At 35.6% G+C, this 20,175-nt stretch overlaps 1 protein-coding gene across 1 annotated transcript; it reads right to left on the reverse strand.

The window, feature by feature from the left end:
* Positions 1–594: 594 nt before the first annotated feature.
* On the reverse strand, positions 595–5,280 carry LOC144451784 (2-Hydroxyacid oxidase 2-like). Its single transcript, XM_078142688.1, has 9 exons — positions 5,186–5,280; positions 4,727–4,861; positions 3,906–4,051; positions 3,211–3,384; positions 2,255–2,403; positions 1,731–1,910; positions 1,219–1,377; positions 976–1,045; positions 595–665 (listed from the first exon to the last, which is right to left on the reverse strand). Exons 1-9 carry the CDS (start codon positions 5,278–5,280, stop codon positions 595–597), a joined length of 1,179 nt encoding a protein of 392 aa, XP_077998814.1.
* Between the last annotated feature and the right edge of the window lie 14,895 nt (positions 5,281–20,175).

Here is a 20,175-nt window from a genome sequence, read left to right on the forward strand (position 1 = left end):
GCTTGCTCGGATATCAATTGTATTAAAAACCACACATATACATTAAAACAACTCTGAAAACACTCCGCCCCAAAAGATCAAATGTGAATTTTCGTCACATTCAACTTATAGAATATATTGCTGTTTGTGACTTCCTGAGTTTTCAGATGGATACTAGTACTTTGTACAGTGCACCCAGTTAAATGTCTTGGTAATGAACTTTGGCACTTTATAAATGCATTTGATTCAAAAGCCATGATGTAATATACACTTATTGCCTGGCACTCTTAGACGTCCACATGAATATTACCCTAGGGAAAATAGAACACAACTAGTGCCCCTATATGCAAATTGAGGTCACTATGGGTCAATAGTCCATACCACATGATACGATATAAGCCAATCACCGAAGGCTTATATGAAAACGACAGTTATAATCTCAAATAAGAATGCAGCAATCCGATGTCATGTTTTGGCACAATTCTAGAGTTCTATGAATGACCAACAAGTCTAGATGGTCCATGGGGTTGGAAATCAAATATCATGACGTCACAAGTAGAAAAGAACTTGCAGCCTCGTTCCATGTTCGCTTTCATTTGTTCACAAAATTGAAAGTCAGTTGTCTTCGTCGAACGAGGCTGACCTGACCACACATGATGATCCGATATCATCAATAGACGTACAACCTAAATGCGAAAGAAATGATCGTATCAGAGTTAACACGCCCTCTAACATGCATAACGCGGTCTTTGTACTGGACGTATAATGACACTCTAGCTGTCTGTCTGTCTGTCTGTCTGTCTGTCTGTCTGTCTGTCTGTCAGCATGCTTTCAAAAGTAGGCTAGGTAGAACCAGTTATCATTGTTCGTCACAATTGTCGATTAGTTGATATTGAATAAATCACGTGACATGATATGAGGATTGTTACATAACATAATTAGGATAAACTAATAAAAGAAAAAAAAAAGATTTATATATAATTTTTTTTGACCTACCCGTACTCGTCATGCACTTGGCTAACTCATTTTTGAGCAGAGTAAATACTTGGATGACGCCCTCTTCTCCCTGAAATCAGGCCCAGGAGAGACAGATATTACCAAACTATAAAAATTAGGTGATATGATGATTTGTACTAGCTGCAATAATTGTAGAGTTTTGTTTGATTTTGAGTTGTGATGCTTTTTTCGTTCTGTCACGTGACCAACCACCCTAATTTATAAAAAATAAAAAATGTTTACCTGGTAACAAAGCCCATACAACACAGGACGACCAATAAAACACGCCTTGGCGCCAAGAGCTAAAGCCTTCATGACGTCACTTCCGGACCGTACACCGCCGCAAACGTATACTTCTAGTTTGTTCTCCACAGCCGATATGATTTCAGGTAGAATTTCAAGCTTTAAATCAACGAGAAAAATAAATGTTTTAGAAAGGTATAGATACGTTAATCTTTAAATATTTACGAGGATATCCGAAACGTCCAGATTGGCTCCCATTGGCGACAGTGTCGAATATGTAATTAATTCCATGATATTTTGAAGAAAAAAACCCCGCTATATGTATTTGTCGAAATCTCTATGGTTGACGAGATCCGCGATGTAGTTTATAACACCACAGCTATTCAAAATAGTTTATTTTTTAGTATACTTTTGACAAGCATTTCTTGTTGGTGACAAATTCGTTTTAAGTTTCACAGACAGACATGAAAAAGGGGTCATAATGTCATAGGAAAAGCACAGCACAGACTTACTGTTCCATGTAGCGAATCCACAGTTTTACCACCCTCGTTTGATACCATAATTCCCTGCGCGCCACTTTCAATTGCCATTTGTGCTCCTTCCGGTGTCACAATATCCATAAGAATTATGGGAAGGTTTGTGAGACTCTTCAATCGTTTGACGTCTTTCCAAACTGTTGGACGAATCTCGTGCTGTAAATATGAGGGTTTTTTGTTAAGAAGTTTATTTGAAGTGCTGTCTACGTACACACCAGCATTTTGAAAACAAGAGTATATATGTTAATTCATCACATTCATCTGCAAACCACAAATACTAGTAGTTCAAAATAAGTCATGCAATGGCGCAAGTGGCCTTGAAATTTTCTAATTTTGAAACGAACATCTGCAGAACAAAGTTAAAAAAATACCATGGAGGAACCTATCACTGTGGAAATAAATGTACTACTGTTGATTTAGTTGTTGTTATTTTCGTCACCAAAGATTTATGTTCTTCGTTGTTGCCAAAAGTTTTCTTCAAACAGAAAATTTGTCCATACCTGATGAAATGCAGTGGCAGGATTCATTTTATTAAAGTTTCCAAGTCTCAAAGCTGTCAATCTATCTACAATGCTAGAAATAGCTAGTTTCCAGTCAGATTCTTGAAAATCGTCATCATATCCGTATCCACCAGACGCTACGACTATTCCTGTAACCATGGTAATAGACAAATTGCATAACTGAAACTGGGAGAAGGGTACGACTGGAAATTTTGAAAAATAAACTTTCCATGGGTGTAGGAATGTTCTCCCTAAAATGTCCATGACTTTGGTATACTTTCATCCAACGATTCTCGTGGAGAAAAAGCCGTGCATAAAATTTCAAATCAATGATAGATACTCAACCCTTATTTGGTATCCAAACTGACAGATATTGAATAACAACGTCTCTCTTCACTTCACGCTGCGGTTCATGTTTTTATAAATTGCCAAAATATGAGAATTCTTCAATTGTGTCGTTATGTAATACAACGGAAATCATAAACCCTGAAACAAAACGTCGTCTGGTTCAACAAAAATCTCATTAACAAAACTACATTCTATTGGCTGGCTAGACAAAAATCTTACCAACAGCGTTTCGTCAATTGTCTGGCGTGACAAACATCTTTACCAATATTCTTACAATTTCTTTGCGTGAGCTACCGTTATCTTAAGAGATCAACGCCAAATTCATATGTCCCTGCCTGGTAAACCTAAGGTCTGGCGCGTTCTTTGATATTTTTGAGACAGTCAATTGACTAAAATGTATCAATTGTAGTTCAGTTCTCGTTGTACCAGACGATAGTAGATATTTGTCGAGCCAGATGAGAACATTTACAACATCGAAGAGATATTTGTCTGGCCAGACAAAAACTGTAGCAATGTTAGTGAGATTTTTGTCGAACCAGGCGACGTTTTGATTCAGCCTCGGGGTTTGTGATTTCCGGTGTACATGTATTGGGCACATTTAAGCCTACCTTGGTAACCCGCTGACTCTGCCCTCCTAACCAACGTTTCGTGGTATCCATCTTCGCAGATGAAAATTTGAAACCATTTTAAGACGTCTGAACTGGAATTAGCCTCAATAATCTGCTCCAATGAATGATCAGATAACATTGGAACAATCTCACAGATATTCAGAAAAGCCGCCGCTGAACAGAAACAAAACAATAGAACAAGGTGACGCTTTCCAAGCAAACCAGATATAAACTGAATGCCTTCCGTCAGGTTTGTTAGTCGTATATCCTGTATTTTGTTTGAGTAATTGTAACAAAAAAGTTGTGTGACATGTAAAATCATCATACCACCTAATTAAAACTCTGTAGTCTGGTATTTGGTAGTCATTTACGCACAGTGATAAAATCTTCCTTGGGGCTGTAGACAGTCAAAAGTGTAGTCTAGCTGCTAGACCTCGGGCTTTCTTCTGATAAATATGAGGGTGGAAGGTTATCGCCCTCACTAGCGACCTTCGGTCGCCTTCACAGTGAAAATAGCCCGCCGGGTTTAGCAGCAAAAGTTATACTTCGTCGTGTATATCCCTGAACAATGGTGATAGTCAGGTGGATCACAGGTGTGTGGTAAAGGTTGGGTGAAGGTTAATAAGTGAGATTTTCGTATAATGTTAAATTTCTGTATTCATAAAATGTGCACCAATCGTTCATCTGTCACTCACCCCGTGAAACACACAAGTCTCCGTCTCGCCATATCCACGATCGGTACGTAGATGGACCTATTCCTATCGGCAAGTCGACGTGATTGTCTTGTACTGTTACACTCAGATCAGGAAAATCATTAAAAAGTCTCTTTCTTAAACTGTACCTGTTTAGAACAAGAGTTTTTAGGCATTAGAGTTGATTATTATTAGGTGCGGATCCAAAAATCAATTTGCGTGAATATGGGGTACCATACGTATACTGCGACATTGTGTACTGCTACACAAATATATTAATCCACATGTGATTCAATACTGTTCAGTGTGTGCGATATTTCTAGCCAGCCATTATAGCTAACAAAACAGTTTTTAAAAAAAAAAATGTTCCAAGGTGTAAACATTCCAACACATCTCAACATCACTATATAGTTGTTTGTGAAATACAAGTCATTCCATAAACTGCAAAACTACATAGATATTTTAATCTAAACAACTATTGAATTCTCCTTTATGACGTCATCCTTTCAGTCCCGGAAAGTCATTAAATATGCCAATACTTCGAAGATCTCCATCGTAGCAAACCACGGCCTCTTTTACGGCACAGTCGAAACTTGCTGTAGATACAGGTTATTTCGAAGTGTAGCGGAAGAAATAACAGCTCTGGTTTGCGAGAATGAGATTCTCTGGAATTCGAATTTGATAATTTTTTATGTCTACAAAAATTATCTCGAAAAATTGACTTTTGTAGATAAAAGACTGCTTCCCCACGGGTCCTATTTATAAAAACAGAACCATGCATGAAATGTGCAGTAAATGTTACAGAACAAATGTACAGTGCATACCTTCTAAATGCAGCAATGTTTTCTTCTACAGTTGCTTTGTCACCAAAACCATGCGAAATCAAAGCATATGTAAATCTCGGCAACTTTTCTCTGGCGTGTTTTTCGAAATCTTCAATATTATTCATTCGTTTGCGTCTGATTAGAAAAGATGCAAATTGGAAAACGTGTTGATGAGATGTATATCTAATTTAAATCAAAATATTTTAGTCAACAACAACAACAACAACAACAACAACAACAACAACAACAACAACAAATACGATATGTAAAATAGCCATTGTATTTCGTATGGATTTACATAATAATTTTTTTTTATTATTATTATTCATTCCGTTATTGTGTAACTATTGGGTATGCAGTGGTAAGAATTTAAGTTGTTGGGTACTGGTGGTAGATGTATAATTTTATAATTATATTATAATATATATTTTTAAAGATAACAAACTTCGAGATACTCACTTCCTGAATATTTTTCTTCGCTTGTACACGTAAATAGAAATCATCACCATACCAACCCCAAACAAAAATAATTTGACTTTAGTTTTAGACTCCATGCTACCCCGAGCCGTGACATCTGAGGATGAGCTACTGATAGAAGAGAGAGAGAGAGAGAGAGAGAGAGAGAGAGAGAGAGAGAGAGAGAGAGAGAGAGAGAGAGAGAGAGAGAGAGAGAGAGAGAGAGAGAGAGAGAGAGAGAGAGAGAGAGAGAGGGGGAGAGAGAGTTAGCTTTTGAAAATCAACTGTGTAAAGTTTGAAATAAACAGTGCTGATGCCTGTAGAGAACAAATGAAGCTCCTAACATTAGTTATTTAATACATGTATGGTAATTCACCCCGTAGTACAGTCTCACCTCCACTATTAAAGCCAGAGTTCAACAATATATATCGCACAATGGGGGTTGGTGAAATTACTTTCTGGGTACTCTAGGCATAAAGAAACGCAGTTAAGACCTCACCCTTTCTCTCTTCAAGAACATTTTAATTTTAATTTTGAAAGTGTTTTTTGTACACTGAGTTTTAATAGCTGAAAAGGTCCTTGGATACAAACACCGCACTTTTACGACTAAATTGCTTTGATGACCTTTAACTCTTCGGCCGTTGGTGTCACGTCATTTTCTCATTGGAGCTTCCGCTAAAATAATACGTGCAACTCTTAGTAACTATCAGGTGTCTAGTGTAACCATGGAAACAAAATCACGCGGAGAATTGTAATTACCCAACATTGTTGGGTTTGTATATGTCTCCAGATACTGCAGCAATGTCAGAAACGTGTGATTGCTACATTGTGCGCTGGAGGCACTGTTGTTAACTTGAGTGAGTCAAACCCAACAAAGGGAAGTTTTGTATCACCATTGTATATGTGGAATATCAATAAAAAACATGATATGAAGTATTGGTCATCAAGGAAGTTTACGACCAAATGTTTTTATTCTCTTGTACTTTTGTGACATAATGGACTTTGTGTTTGTGAAACACATGCACACCAGCACACATGCGGACCTTGCCTAGCGACCGTACCATAAAGTTTGTAACCAACGGTACAACTATATTCATCTGACCACGTACCAAACAAGATTAGTGTACGTGGTCTGAGATATAACGATGACACATAGTGTGTGGAATTAATGAATATACTACCGAGTTCAGCATTGTAAATTTTAGATCTTGAAAATTAGTATCTCTGAAATTATACAATTAAAATCATAAACCCTGGGGGGAAAACGTTGTATGGCCGGAGAAAAAATCTTTTTCTAATGTAATGCTGATACATTTTATCGCCTGGCTCAACAAAATATCGTACAAACAGTGCTACACTGTATCGTCTGGAAAAATCTTACCAAAAGTGCGCGTTACATTTTATCGTCTGGCTCAATAAAAATATTAACCAACATAGATATTTGTCAAGCAATACGATAAAATATAGCAATGTTAGTAAGATTTTTGAGGCCAGACGATAAAATGTAGCAATGTTAGTAAGAATTTTGAGTCAGACGATAAAATGTAGCAATAATGTTAGTAAGAATTTTGAGCCAGACGATAAAATGTAGCAATGTTAGCAAGAATTTTGAGCCAGACGATAAATGTAGCAATGTTAGTAGGAATTTTGAGCCAGAAGATAAAATGTAGCAATGTTAGTAAGAATTTTGAGGCCAGACGATAAAATGTAGCAATGTTAGTAAGAATTTTGAGCCAGACGATAAAATGTAGCAATAATGTTAGTAAGAATTTTGAGGCCAGACGATAAAATGTGGCAGTGTTAATATGATTTTTGAGCCAGACGATAAATGTAGCAATGTTAGTGTAACTAAGAATTTTGAGGCCAGACGATAAAATGTGGCAATGTTAGTAGGAATTTTGAGCCAGACGATAAATGTAGCAATGTTAGTAAGAATTGTAAGCCAGACGATAAAATGTATCACTTTTCAGTGGTAAGATTTTTGTCATTTTGTAGAGCCAGGTTTCTGCAGGTCGCGTGATTTTAATTGTAATCTATATTTTATGATATACGCTTGACGTTAATACTGACACTGTCACAGTGACAATTCAGCAGTACTATAATATATTCTGACACGATGGTTTGGAGATTATATGATAGACGTTTAATATTACACTCACCTTGTTATGAACACTAAAAATATTCGTTTCGGATGACACGCCTCGTATAACACGGGCAAAAAATCATCCTGAAAAGGGGGTTCCCATTTCATCTCACAAGCGCGATTAAAGTTGTCCCAAAAACACCGGTCAACAGCGTAGCATTGAAATGAAGATACAAACTAACTTGCTTGTATGTTACCCTGCACGTAATCACGGTTAAATCCCTTTGTGGTTGAGTGAACAGACACAAAACACGCTATTGTTTTGTCATGAAAAACAGAGTCAACGCCTTGGTATTCTGTTCCCTATAGTACATGTACTGTTATGAAGACAGAAGGGAGCGACATATGTATACACGTACAGCGGTGAAGGTTTATCGTGAATCGCCAATAGTAGCTACCTATGCTTCTACAGACACGTAAAAAGGTCACAACCCCTGTTCAGACCTACCGATAAATTACTCCATAAATAAAGCTTAGTCAACTGATAATGAACAGGTCGACGTGCAAGTATGCATGTCGTTTGTTTATGTCCTGTACTGGTACAGGTAAAATTATAGTATTGTATTACCTTCACAAAAAGCTGTCTTCAACACCCATATCTTTTGAAACCCGGGTCATTATATCAAGTTGGTAATGGTGACTTCCATATTAAGGCCATCTATCTAATTCTTTACATCCATACCGTGCCTACCAATGTTGATCCAACAGGTGTTTGTCATGTTTACATAAGAGGAAAACGACTGGTGTACAGAAATAGTCCGTTGGGGGCGTCGTGGCTATGCGTCGTCTGCTATTAAATAGTCATGACTTCCGTCAGCCATGTTTTGGGTGATTGTGATTGACTACGTCCCCATCCCAGTTTCAACTCGCCCCGTTTTCAACTTGTCCAAATTTCAGCTCCTCCCAGTGTGAACTCGTCCCAGTGACACTTTCATGTAGTTTATAAGATACGACATTAGTGTGCAAGGGTTGAACAACACAACATATCTTACAGTCTGTATAACATTAAACAATCCTTTACAAATCTCAGAAGATATATGGAGGAGATTTCTTCATGATGTCGTTTGCTGGAAAGATTATCGTAACTTGTATACATACATACATACATACATACATACATACATACATACCTACCTACCTACCTACCTACCTACATACATACATACATACATACATACATACATACATACATACATACATACATACATACATACATACATACATACATACATACAGACAGACAGACAGACAGACAGGCAGGCAGGCAGGCAGGCAGGCAGGCAGACAGACAGACAGACAGACCGACCCATATACACTCAAATGCGATATGCAGTAAATAAGAAACATAAAAGTTGAGCATGTTAAATATCGATGGTTTGATTGTTATCATATTGTCGTGACTTACTTATTTTCAAGAGATAAACCTACACGCACACTGTCAGACACAATCGTTGAGGGCGCTACTTCAATCTCCCCTTTTTGAGAAGTGGTATGGTAATCGTTATGGCAACCTGACGCCATGAATTGGGCCGACACAGCTGTATCTTATGGCTGACGTCTGTATTCGAGTTTGGCATGTCATTCCGAGTGTCTGTTTTGTCTAAAATGTGTCCTTTGCATAACCTTATAACAAAATTGATAAAATATGTTGGGGCTATTAGCAGAAATCTGACTGTCGTTTTACATGGGGCGATTTTTCAAACATATGTGATTAGTCACGTGGCGTAAATGATCCAATGATATCATTATTTTGCTCTAAAAAATTACGTCATCAATATATTCTGATCTACTGCATACTGAAAGAAATGTAGGGTTTTTTTTATTGATGGTTGATTAAAACGTTGTAAGACAAACTCGTCATGTCCACTGAGTTGATTGTATTCGTTGCGTATATTTTCCCCGGCGTTTGCATGTGTGTAACGTGTGGATGGGATGAGTGTAGAGGTGATGCAATGTGACCGGATGTTCTGACGTCTAGGTTTTATTTTTAACGGGGGTTTAATTTCGCGACTTCTTCTTGTCCGCGTAATCCACTAAATTAAATACCCGCCCTTAATTAGTGCGTTTACAGTATAAGTAATTCACAGTTCAACATGTAGCTAATGAAGATCACACTTTATCAATCGAATAATCATATGTGTACATGTGACATTTTTACTAACACTCGAAACTAAATTTTATTTTAAATTAATGCAAATACGAAATTCTGAACTCTGTGTTCCTTTAATGACTGTTTCACTTACGTCATGTCGTTTCTGTTTTAAGAATCAAAACTCGTGAATTCGAAAATTGACATTTCAACAGAAATATCGAAACGACTCACTTTATCCTTTATTTAGTTCAACAACTCATTGACAATAATTTTATTTCGCGATTATGAGCCGAAAATATATATCAAACTCAAGAAAACTGAAATAGCCACGATTTTTCATCCGATAAATTTCACTTAAAACGTTTAAAAAACATAAACGGATTATAGATACTTGGTTTTAATGCGACGGAGTATTAACTTGAATAGTTGTCGTCATTAGACACTATTCGGCTTACCATTATTCCTTTTGCACTGTCAGGTTTTGACGATCGACACAATGAGAGATTACCTCGAGGATTTTATGCTATCGAGTTATTGCTGTATTTTGTACTTATTACGGACTTCATGGTTACGATGTGACAAAATCCGTTCTCGATTTATTTGATCCTTTGCAATTTACTACTACTATTAAATGGAGTATAAGAAACCCGTTGATCACGATATTGTATTGAGCCGATTTATGCGTCGCTAATATATACATGTACACTTCCTGGCGAAGAGTAGATGCTAGTCCTTTTCCTGCTGCTTTCTACGTGTAGTGTTCTAAGGTAAGATGGAATAGACACATCACTTCATGGCATTCAAGTCATAGCTGTTATCATAGCTGAGAGAGAGAGAGAGAGAGAGAGAGAGAGAGAGAGAGAGAGAGAGAGAGAGAGAGAGAGAGAGAGAGAGAGAGAGAGAGAGAGAGAGAGAGAGAGAGAGAGAGAGAGAGAGAGAGAGAGAGAGAGAGAGAGAGAGAAGAGAGAGAGACAGAGACAGAGAGAGACAGAGACAGAGAGCGAGGCAGACAGATAGACAGAGACATACACACAGAGAGACAGACAGAGAGGGGGAGAGAGACACAGACAGACAGACAGAAACAGAGACATGCAGGGGGGGGGGGGAGAGAGAGAAATGTGTGAGTATGTTTGAATGTATATAGTCACGATATATTTTCAGCCTTGCATGCAAGTGACAACAATTTTCTTCAACAAAAGCCACGACACCTACATTTTTTATGTTAAATTCGTCCTTGGGAGGGGAAATCTAACCTTAAGGAGGATTATATTCAAAATATTACTATGGTCAGCTATAAAACTCTTCTGTTTTGTATATTATACAGTATATTGTATACGTGAATTTTTTTTAAACAATCAAAGTGTAATTATATTGCATATATTGTGTCTGATTTTTCAATGATAAAGCCAATGGAAATGTCAAATTTTCAGAATATTTCTGTGATAGACAAATTGCTCCAAAAATCTACGGTATGATTACAAATGTAAAACAAATATAGTTCTCACAAGCACAGTTACAAATGCTACATTTTGTACATTGTCCTCTTTTTCGTTGGGTCAGCGGAAAAAAATCACCTACATTTCTTATGGTCCACCCTTTGTCTTTTAGTTTTTTTAGTAAATCTGATGTTGAAGTTACCAGTGCTATGCAAATATAGCTAAAAAATAAAGATAATTAGTTATACAATGAACTATGATTAATTTAGAAATTTCTTTCTACCTAGATATTGTAGCACAACAATCGAAAATAATGTATAATGTCTCAATATTGCGATTCCTGGAGTCTTTGTCCTCCCGATTTTGATAGTTCCAAAACGTGCAATTTTTGACATGTAAATGATGACGTCATCACCAAATTTTTCATACTGAAAAAAAAATTCACTAGCATTCTAAAGAATATTATGTAGTGAAGTACTGGTGTTAATGTCATAGTGTTTGGGAGATGCTATCTTACCTTTTAACCATATCATTTTTTTTATACACAATCACAGACCGTAATGTACCCGAGAAAGAGGCTGTCGTTTACGATGATGTGAAAGGTACTTAGAACGGAATGTGTTAAGTTCTTTCAATTTCCCGTCAAAAAAAATTGATCAAATTAAAGTTAATGTACTAGTATTTAATAACTGTTTACACCAGGCCATATTTTAGATAAAATGTGATGAAATAAGTCCTTTTTTGTGGTCGATGTCCCGAATTATAATGCTGATTTGAAACTGGACGAATATACACAATTTTTAAAAATCTTTTTCTTCAAGTTGTACTCTGATAGTACAGAATACGTGTAGAATACAAAACAGCGGTTATCTCTTATGTTGTGCTTGTGGGTATTGGAAGGTGTTGTAAATGGCTGTGGTTTACGACAATGCAAAGCGACAACAGTGAACACAATGCAATCGGACACCCCATTTTGTGAAACATTATGAATGCATATATATGTGAAAGGTAAAAAGTGAGTTTTCACTTGGTATATACATGTATATGGAAAAAGTCCTTTTACAAATTCAAATTTGTAACTACATGAAGAACTGGCTCCAGGAAAGGTGGATAAGTAAGTAACCTAGGTGGCCACATCACTTTTTCAATACAAAGTTAGCGGGCCTTCTTCCGGGAAAGTTGTTGCAGAGAGTTTGCGCTACACTGAACTGTGGTTGTCTCCAGCACACGGTACGGGAATCCACCGCGTATACCGTTGTCTCCGCAACACCGGCTGGTGTCATCACTTAAGGAGTTGTAAGTATCAATCAGTGCAAGTTTAAGTTTGAGTCTGAAGTGAATAATTTGTCTTACCAGTGTACATTCACGCTAAAATACACGAGGAAATACGAACCCGGACATAGAGTCGGGCATGGAGTGGGCCATATTATGTTCGTAAATACGGTCGAGATCTTGTCTTGCTGTGGCGGTCTGTTTGACGTAAAACGTTCATCGTTCACAGACGATGCATGCATGATCTGTCGACTACGATTTTATGGGTTCTACGATCTAGGACTTTTAATAGTATATGCAACATGTTGCACCGACATGACTTCACGATGTAGAACCCTCCCACCTTTTAAATCACAAGGTGCTGTCGCGCCGACCTTGGCCTGCAGCGTAGCCTGTCGTTGTCATATATATTTATCGTTCAAGTCAGACAGGCGAAACACTGCCTTTCATTGTTTCGAGCATTGCCTCACTATTCATAAAAATATTGATTAGATGAATTCTTTGAGTGTTATGTGTTATATAAAATGAGAAGAGAAACTGACTGTCATCACAAAATGAACAATTAGACAGGCTGGCACTTCGAGCAGGGAACACAATACCCCCGGTACGCTGCGACAATACACAATCGGTACATGGGTACAGTCGTCTTTGTTCGTGAGAGAAACAAGTCAATTTTTGCTCTGATGGTCGTGGACTATGCGCCAAGACTTATGAATGGGATGGCTTTGATAGTAAAACATGTTATCAATGGCTCGGGGGTCTAGTCTCGAATGTATAGTTACATAACTATAAAACATATGTAACTATCAAATCATAACGTTGCTTTGTTTTGTGTGACGGTGAGATGATTAATTGAAACCTTGTTAGTTTATAGGTTATGTTTTTTAATTTTTGTCTTTGTGTGCTCATTCTTGTTGTTTTTTCCATTTGTAGTGTAGGGTGTGGTAGGGTGGTGGTGATGAAAAAGTAATGAGAAACATAAAAAAAAAAAATAGTGTCACCCTAAGTTGAAATTAATTGTAATTTGACTGATCTAAGCACTCAGTAATTTATCAAATTACATTTACATACAGCACATATTCTCTACAAATTATGAAAATAAATTATTTCAAAATAAATGATTTATCTGTCCAATTATCTTGTGTTCAGCTTCTACATCCTCTGTTAGGTTAAGTGTGAATGATATATGCTTTTCAGAATAAATTAGATATTTTGCATATTGCCTGGGTACAACATTGTTGTAAACCATTAGTCTCTTTCTGGCAGTGCTTAACAGACTGTGCAAATTAAATTTTTGTTGAATCAGTAGAAAAATTTCTCTCTTGTGTGCAAGAATGGAGTACAAAAAGACGAAAATGTAAACTTGATGTACCCAGTACCCATGGTGTAAGTACCCCCCCCCCCCTCCATACATGCACACAAGTTTCAACTTGTAACCACAAGTCGAAACTTATGGTTACATAGGCAGAAACACTGTGAGAGATCTTTTAGTGTAAAATACGACACTGCTAATCGAGCCTTCGGTTTACTACGATAGACGCAAACTAAATCTAATGTTCTTCAATATGGTAGATTACACAAGTGGATGATATCGGTTCCTCTGTTGTGCGATTCTAATCACCCTGTGATCAAGATAGTGTAAACATTGGAAGTCCCAAAACAGTACATTGCAAGTTTATAGAACTTGAACTTCCTACTGAGACTATAATTAAACCAATGTCCATTCAGTAGCTTATCACTGTTGTATCAACATGTTGTGACAATAGTTTTAGTTTGTGTCTGTCTTAGTAAATCGACAGCTCAACTACCAGCTCTAGTAATATTAGGAGAGGTGTAATACATACCATATGCTAAGACTGGATATGACATGGTTATCACTTGTGGTTATCCTTACAATAACTTCCTTATTCATGTACAATGACAAACTGTAAACTGTGAATTATTTGATATATCACACTTTGAGTTACAACCATTTTGAAAATGTTTGCCTTGGTTTATGTTCTTTCATTGCTCAAAAGTAGTTCTATTAGGCCAAAAAAAAAAAATTTGGTTCTGGTCAGGGTAAATTTTCAAAAGTGGTGCGACGACGCGAATTTTTTTCCTAATTTTTTTTTTTTTTTTCAAATTAGTAAATACACATTTTTTTGACACTTTACATACTGTGTTCTATCATATTCATCTCTTGAAAAACTTCCTTTTTCTTCGAAGCAGTTTAGGCTTTGTATTTAAGCAGTCTTGGCATGTAGGGTAGATTTCAGCTGCTTGTTCTCCTGATATCAGGAATAAATAAGGAATGGGAAAGCAAAAATTATCGGAAAAAAAGGATCGACGCGAGGGTATTCAGGGCACGCGCGCTGACCAGAACCAGATATATATATATTTTTTTGGCCTTAAAGTAGCCATATGCACAAGGATTGGGTATTTATTTTGGATTTTTAATTTATAAAACAATTTTATTATGGCTTCCTACTTGAAAAAATCAACATATGCCATGTCCTTGTGTGTAACTCAATAAATGGCAAAAGATTGATAAATGTGTAAAATGTTTGTTATTGTACGTACAATAACAAACTTTTTAAAATATATTTTTAAAAAGATTTTTGCAATGCATTAAGTCACAAACACAACTTGGTCTATGTTATTTCACATTGATTCTTCAAGTAGGAAGCCATGATAAAAATTTTTATAAATTAAAAATCTAAAATAAATACCCAATCCTTGTGCACATGGCCATTTTAAATAAGTCAAAATAGATACCCCTTCATCATCCATGTTGTTACTTTAAATCTCAAGTCAATCTCTGTACCAATTAAGAATATAGCTTAAAGCTCAACTCATCCTTTCTCCTTCAATTGCACAATTCATCAATTAACCAGACTTCAATTCTCAAAAGGTTTTTGCCTAAAGCAAAGAGTTGGTTACATCAGTGATGTTCCCTTAGCCTTCTTAGAAAAACCATGTATAAGATTTCCTTTCCAAAATAATGTATTAATTTATCGTCAATTCTGTAAATTTTACCAAAATTATGATTTATTGTCACCTTTATAAATTTTACCAAAATTTTGCTTTGGTTTTATTATCAATTGTAATTCTAGTCCATTGACAGCTCTGCAATAATTTAATTGGACAATAATTTTTGTTTATCAATAGCTCTGTAGATTTTACTAACATTTATATTTATCACCAACTATGTGAATTTTACCAAAATCAAAATTAAAGGTTATCACCAACTGTATAGATTTTACCAAAATTCTAGTCCATCGACAGCTCTGTGAATTTTTACCAAAATTATGGTTTATCATTAACTCTTTCAATTTTATCAAACTGTTTGTTTATCAAGTGAGTAGATTTTACAGCTCTGAAAATTTTACCAAAATTGATCACCAACTATGTGAATTTTACCAAAATCAAAATAAAGGTTATCACCAACTGTGTAGATTTTACCAAAATTCTAGTCCATCGACAGCTCTGTGAATTTTTACCAAAATTGTGGTTTATCATTAACTCTTTCAATTTTATCAAAATGTTTGTTTATCAACAAGTGAGTAGATTTTACAGCTCTGAAAATTTTAACAAAAATTGATCACCAACTATGTGATTTTTACCCAAATCAAAATTATAGGTTATCGACAACTGTGTAGATTTTGCCAAATTTCCAGTCTATCGACAGCTCTGTGTTATTTAATTGTACAAAATTTTTTGCTGAAAATATATTCAACAGGTTTCTAAATTTTAACAGATTGTTCACGCCTTTCTCCAGGTCCTGTAAGTAAAACAGTGTAGTTTTATGCAACAAGCTAATAAAAATTTGGAAAAATCACACTTTCCACCTCATACAGTTGCTGTAGTTACATGAACATACATCATACATCAGAAGTATATCCTAGTTTCCATGGCAACATTTCGTATTATACATTTGTACGCTACATATGTCAAAGTAGAAATGATGTTTTCAATTTGAGAAGTTCTCTGGAAATACCACGTCAAAATCCCTTTGTTGCTAAAGCTCTGTCTACTGGAAAGAGGTTGTCATGACAATGTAGGAAGCATTGAAGGACATGTTATGCTTGAAGGCTTGTGCGTATTAATGGATTCTTAGCTTTTCAGTGAAAACGCAAAGTGAAAGCAACTGATGAAGCTTAAGGTGGAGAAAACAAGTATTATTGAGAAAACAAACAGATAATCATATACATATAGCTTCTCTAAATCCTAAAAGTGCCAGGGGGTGATCTGTTGAATTTGATTAGCGTAAAAATCTCCTGTGGTACAGGGTATTTCTAAACCTTCTACCGGTCACCACTGCTATGTCTCAATATTCGTGTAAAGGTCACCTGTGGTTTGAAGTATTTGTTCAACTTTACATGTCTCTCAGTAGTGTTACATTTTGGTATTTAATCTTTTTGATTTAGAAAGTGTAAAAATCTCCTGTGCGATGAAGTATTTGTTCAACTTCTACAGTTCTCCAGTACTACATATGTTTTTGATTTTCAATCTTTTGGATTTTGGGTAGTGTAAGAATTTTCTGTGGTATTTCTTCAACTTCTGTATGTCTTTAGTGCTACATCGTCTTGGCATTCAATATTTTGGATTTGTAAAAGTCATCTGTGTTATAACATATTTGTTAAACTTCCACACGTCTCCCGTGCTATGTCTTGGTATTCGATCTTTTGGATTTGAAAAGTGTAAAAGTCCCTATGTAGCACTTCTTTACACGTCCACAGTCTCCAGTACTATTGGATGCTTGCGTATTTCCTTCCAGGACTGGAGCACATTCTCTAGGTATATGCAACAAGTTATTTGACAACAAAATTATTTGACAAAGGTATAATTTTTTTTGTAAATTAACTAGCATAATGTTGCGTAGGAAATCTTCAAGTTAAAATTCATCTGTGATAGTAGGTATGAAAATAAACAGATTTGGGTTACTGAAAAATCTTTTCTTTATTAAGATAAAACTTCACTAAAATGCCTATTGTTAAGAATGTTAATTTATTTGGACAGTAGAATTTAGTCTGATCAAGGTCTGTAGTAGGCGGATTGAAATGTCGCATTCGTTTCCAATTTACCATTCCGAAGTAACTATATTGTACTGTCCTAGTGATTCTTGGAAGCATGAATGATGTGTTTTCCATTAATTCATTTGAAATTAAGCATTTTGTGCTTCTCCCTGCTTTTTGTATCTTGTATGTGATTGATTGACTGTGGTAGTCTGGCTGTTCCACACTATACCTTGGCAAGTACTTCAGGTGAAACTGGATGTCTCCAGTGAGGATAACCGGAGAAAAAAAGGTGTCAAAATAAATTTATGAATATTCATAAACTATTGATAAATGACAAGAGAGTCTCGATTTGAGCTTGATTGCATTTACAGGTCTGGGCATGTTGAACAGTATGGGCACAGATAGACGTGTTTGTAACATACCTTGTTGTATAACTTATGTATAGAGCACTTTCCAGCTACTAACATGCATTTGCCCACTGTGACTCCTGCTGCCAGGCTGACGTACGTTTGTACATCATAAGCTGAGAGATTAGTATTAGATAGACTTTGATAGAGGAAGCTATGTGAAGATCACTAAATGCCAAAAGCCATAATTAAAATTGAAAAGGCAAATGTCATTGTGATAACGCTGACAGGATCCTGCTCGGATTAGTTTGTCTTGTGCCCTGGAGTGTGACATTTGCCTGAAAAGGAAGCATGCGATTTTAAACTTAAAGGCAAATTTTGTATTTTCTAACTTCGTAACCTTACGGCAGATATCAGGCTGGAAAAAGAACAACATTGCAGATTTTTAAGAAATTTTGTTTCTCAGTGACACTTTTAATGACACCAGTATTACTAGAAATTGTGTTGAAATTCTATACAATTCTGAAGATATTGTGTAGAATTGGGTGTAAAAAACTCTCTTAAAGTCTATGAAATTCTATAGAATTACTCTATAGAATCCTACAGAAGTTTCAAAGGAATTTCTATAAAAAGTGCATACAAATCTCTATATAAGTGTGTCAATGTTTTTGTAAGAGCCGATTGATATGAAATATCACGAATATATAAATCAAGCTATTATTTTTCATAAAGTGTATAATTTTAAAAAATTTTTTGCTCTTGGCATACGCGTAATGTTAACTTTTATTCTTGTGCAGGTTTTCTAGGCTGTACATGCATTCTTTTGGGTAATGGCAGGCTAGAACTGAACAAGATTGTTTTTTTTTCAGCAAGATCCTTTAGATTAATAACACTTGGTACATCATGTTGGAAGAACTGAGACTGGTATTACATTGATGATAAGAACAGTTTTATGGCCTCTTTGCATGTACAGAGAGACTTCAAAATTTGCTTTTCAAAAGAACTGTGAACATTTATGTAAAGTGACCATACAACTATTTTTATCAAATGATCGAATAAGTCTCTCTGTATTTCCAACATGTTATGCCAAGAGTCATTAATTCAGTTCAGTTCAATTCAGTTGTTTACTTTCCCTGTTTGCAACAGGTTCCATTCACCCATGGTCTGATGTCAGCGAATGTACAACCAACATAATCTATCATCATATAAACTTAATTCTATTTCATACTGTGCCGCTGTATGGCATACTGTATATGTATCAAATTGCAATATTAATTGGTTTTGCATTTTAATTTATAATTTACTATCAAATAAGGGTACTTAATCATAGCAAATTTCCATTCAGTCATAGTAAATTTCCATACCTTAATTGGCTGTGGATTATTATTAATTGTAATTTAAAATGATACATACAAGCTTAGTTTTTTACTCACAAGTGAAAATTCTGACAAAAACCTTCAATTATTAAACTATCATAAATATAATCTTAATGTCGATGGATGCCTTTTTCTGACATTACACTTTGTGTTCTGGCATTGTTAGAACCGTTGGTTGCATAATAGGGAGTTCCTTTATATGTTGATACGTATAATAAATTACGCCATCGGATCATTTATAAGTTATATCCTAATACCAGGTTTGAGTTCAGTTAATAGGCCATTGCAGACTGCAAACAGGAAACTGAGAATAACTGCGCCCTCGCTCAAATTGGGGGTATCATCATCTCATAGTACTGTTTCTTAAGAGCTTTGTTCCTTGGTATTCTGTAGAAGTGTAAATCAGGGATGTGTTTTGTATTGTTCAGACATCAAGAAAAGCTCTAAGTAACCTATACCATGTATACCCCCAAGGTACACACAGACAGGAAGTAGAGCGCCACCATGGCAAATTTTGGAAAGGCCTATTACAAGTGATGGTTAAGTATACATCAGTGAAAATACTGTGAGTACCTTTTAATATGCAGAAAAAATTAACATCCCCAAAACATATAAACTCAGCTTGTGCCCCTTTGAGTTAGATAAAATTATAAATTACAGGGCTTAAAGTAATGACCTTTCATTTGTCTCTCGGACAAGTCATTGTGTTTGATTGACTTTGTGGACAAAGTATTCTGATTAGGACAATTTTTTACTTGAATAATGCTAATTGCAGATTTAGATAGCAGTTAACATTAAAGAGTCCATATGGATCAGAATTTAGTATTTATTTTGGATTTTGGATTTAAAAAACCCCCAAATTTTATCATGGCTTCCTACTTGAAAAATCAATGTGAAACAACATATGCCAAGTACTTGTTTGTAACTCAATAAATTGCAAACGAATAATAAATGTGTAAAATCTTATATATTGTACGTACAGTAACTTTTTACACATTTTTTTTTAGCTTTTTTGAGTCACAAACACAGACTTTATCTATGTTGTTTCACATTGATTCTTCCTGTACGTAGGAAACCAAAATAAAATTGTTTTATAAATTAAAAGTCCAAAATAACTACCGAATCCTCATATCATCCATATAACTCACATTAATATTTCTGTGTTCTGATGGCATAATTGAACCTGACATTTTGGGACATATGGAAATTAAAAAACAAGAAAAAACTTGTAGTGACAAGGCCCCTTAGGTAACTAGTATTTTCCCTGAAGAATATTGAAGAATAATATCCAATTATAGTGCCATGTTTTGACGTATTTATTTCCTTA

The sequence above is a fragment of the Glandiceps talaboti genome, chromosome 21 (assembly GCF_964340395.1).
Source record: "Glandiceps talaboti chromosome 21, keGlaTala1.1, whole genome shotgun sequence".
Lineage (NCBI taxonomy): Eukaryota > Metazoa > Hemichordata > Enteropneusta > Spengelidae > Glandiceps > Glandiceps talaboti.

Bases quoted from the DNA above. Each gene is read 5' to 3' on its own strand.
- LOC144451784 (XM_078142688.1), bottom strand. From the start codon at position 5,280: ATGGAGTCTAAAACTAAAGTCAAATTATTTTTGTTTGGGGTTGGTATG. The intron at 4,862-5,185 runs GTGAGTATCTCG...TTTTCTAATCAG, and splicing joins CGAAGAAAAATATTCAGGAA to ACGCAAACGAATGAATAATA. The intron at 2,404-3,210 runs GTAGGCTTAAAT...CCATGGTTACAG, and splicing joins AGAGTCAGCGGGTTACCAAG to GAATAGTCGTAGCGTCTGGT.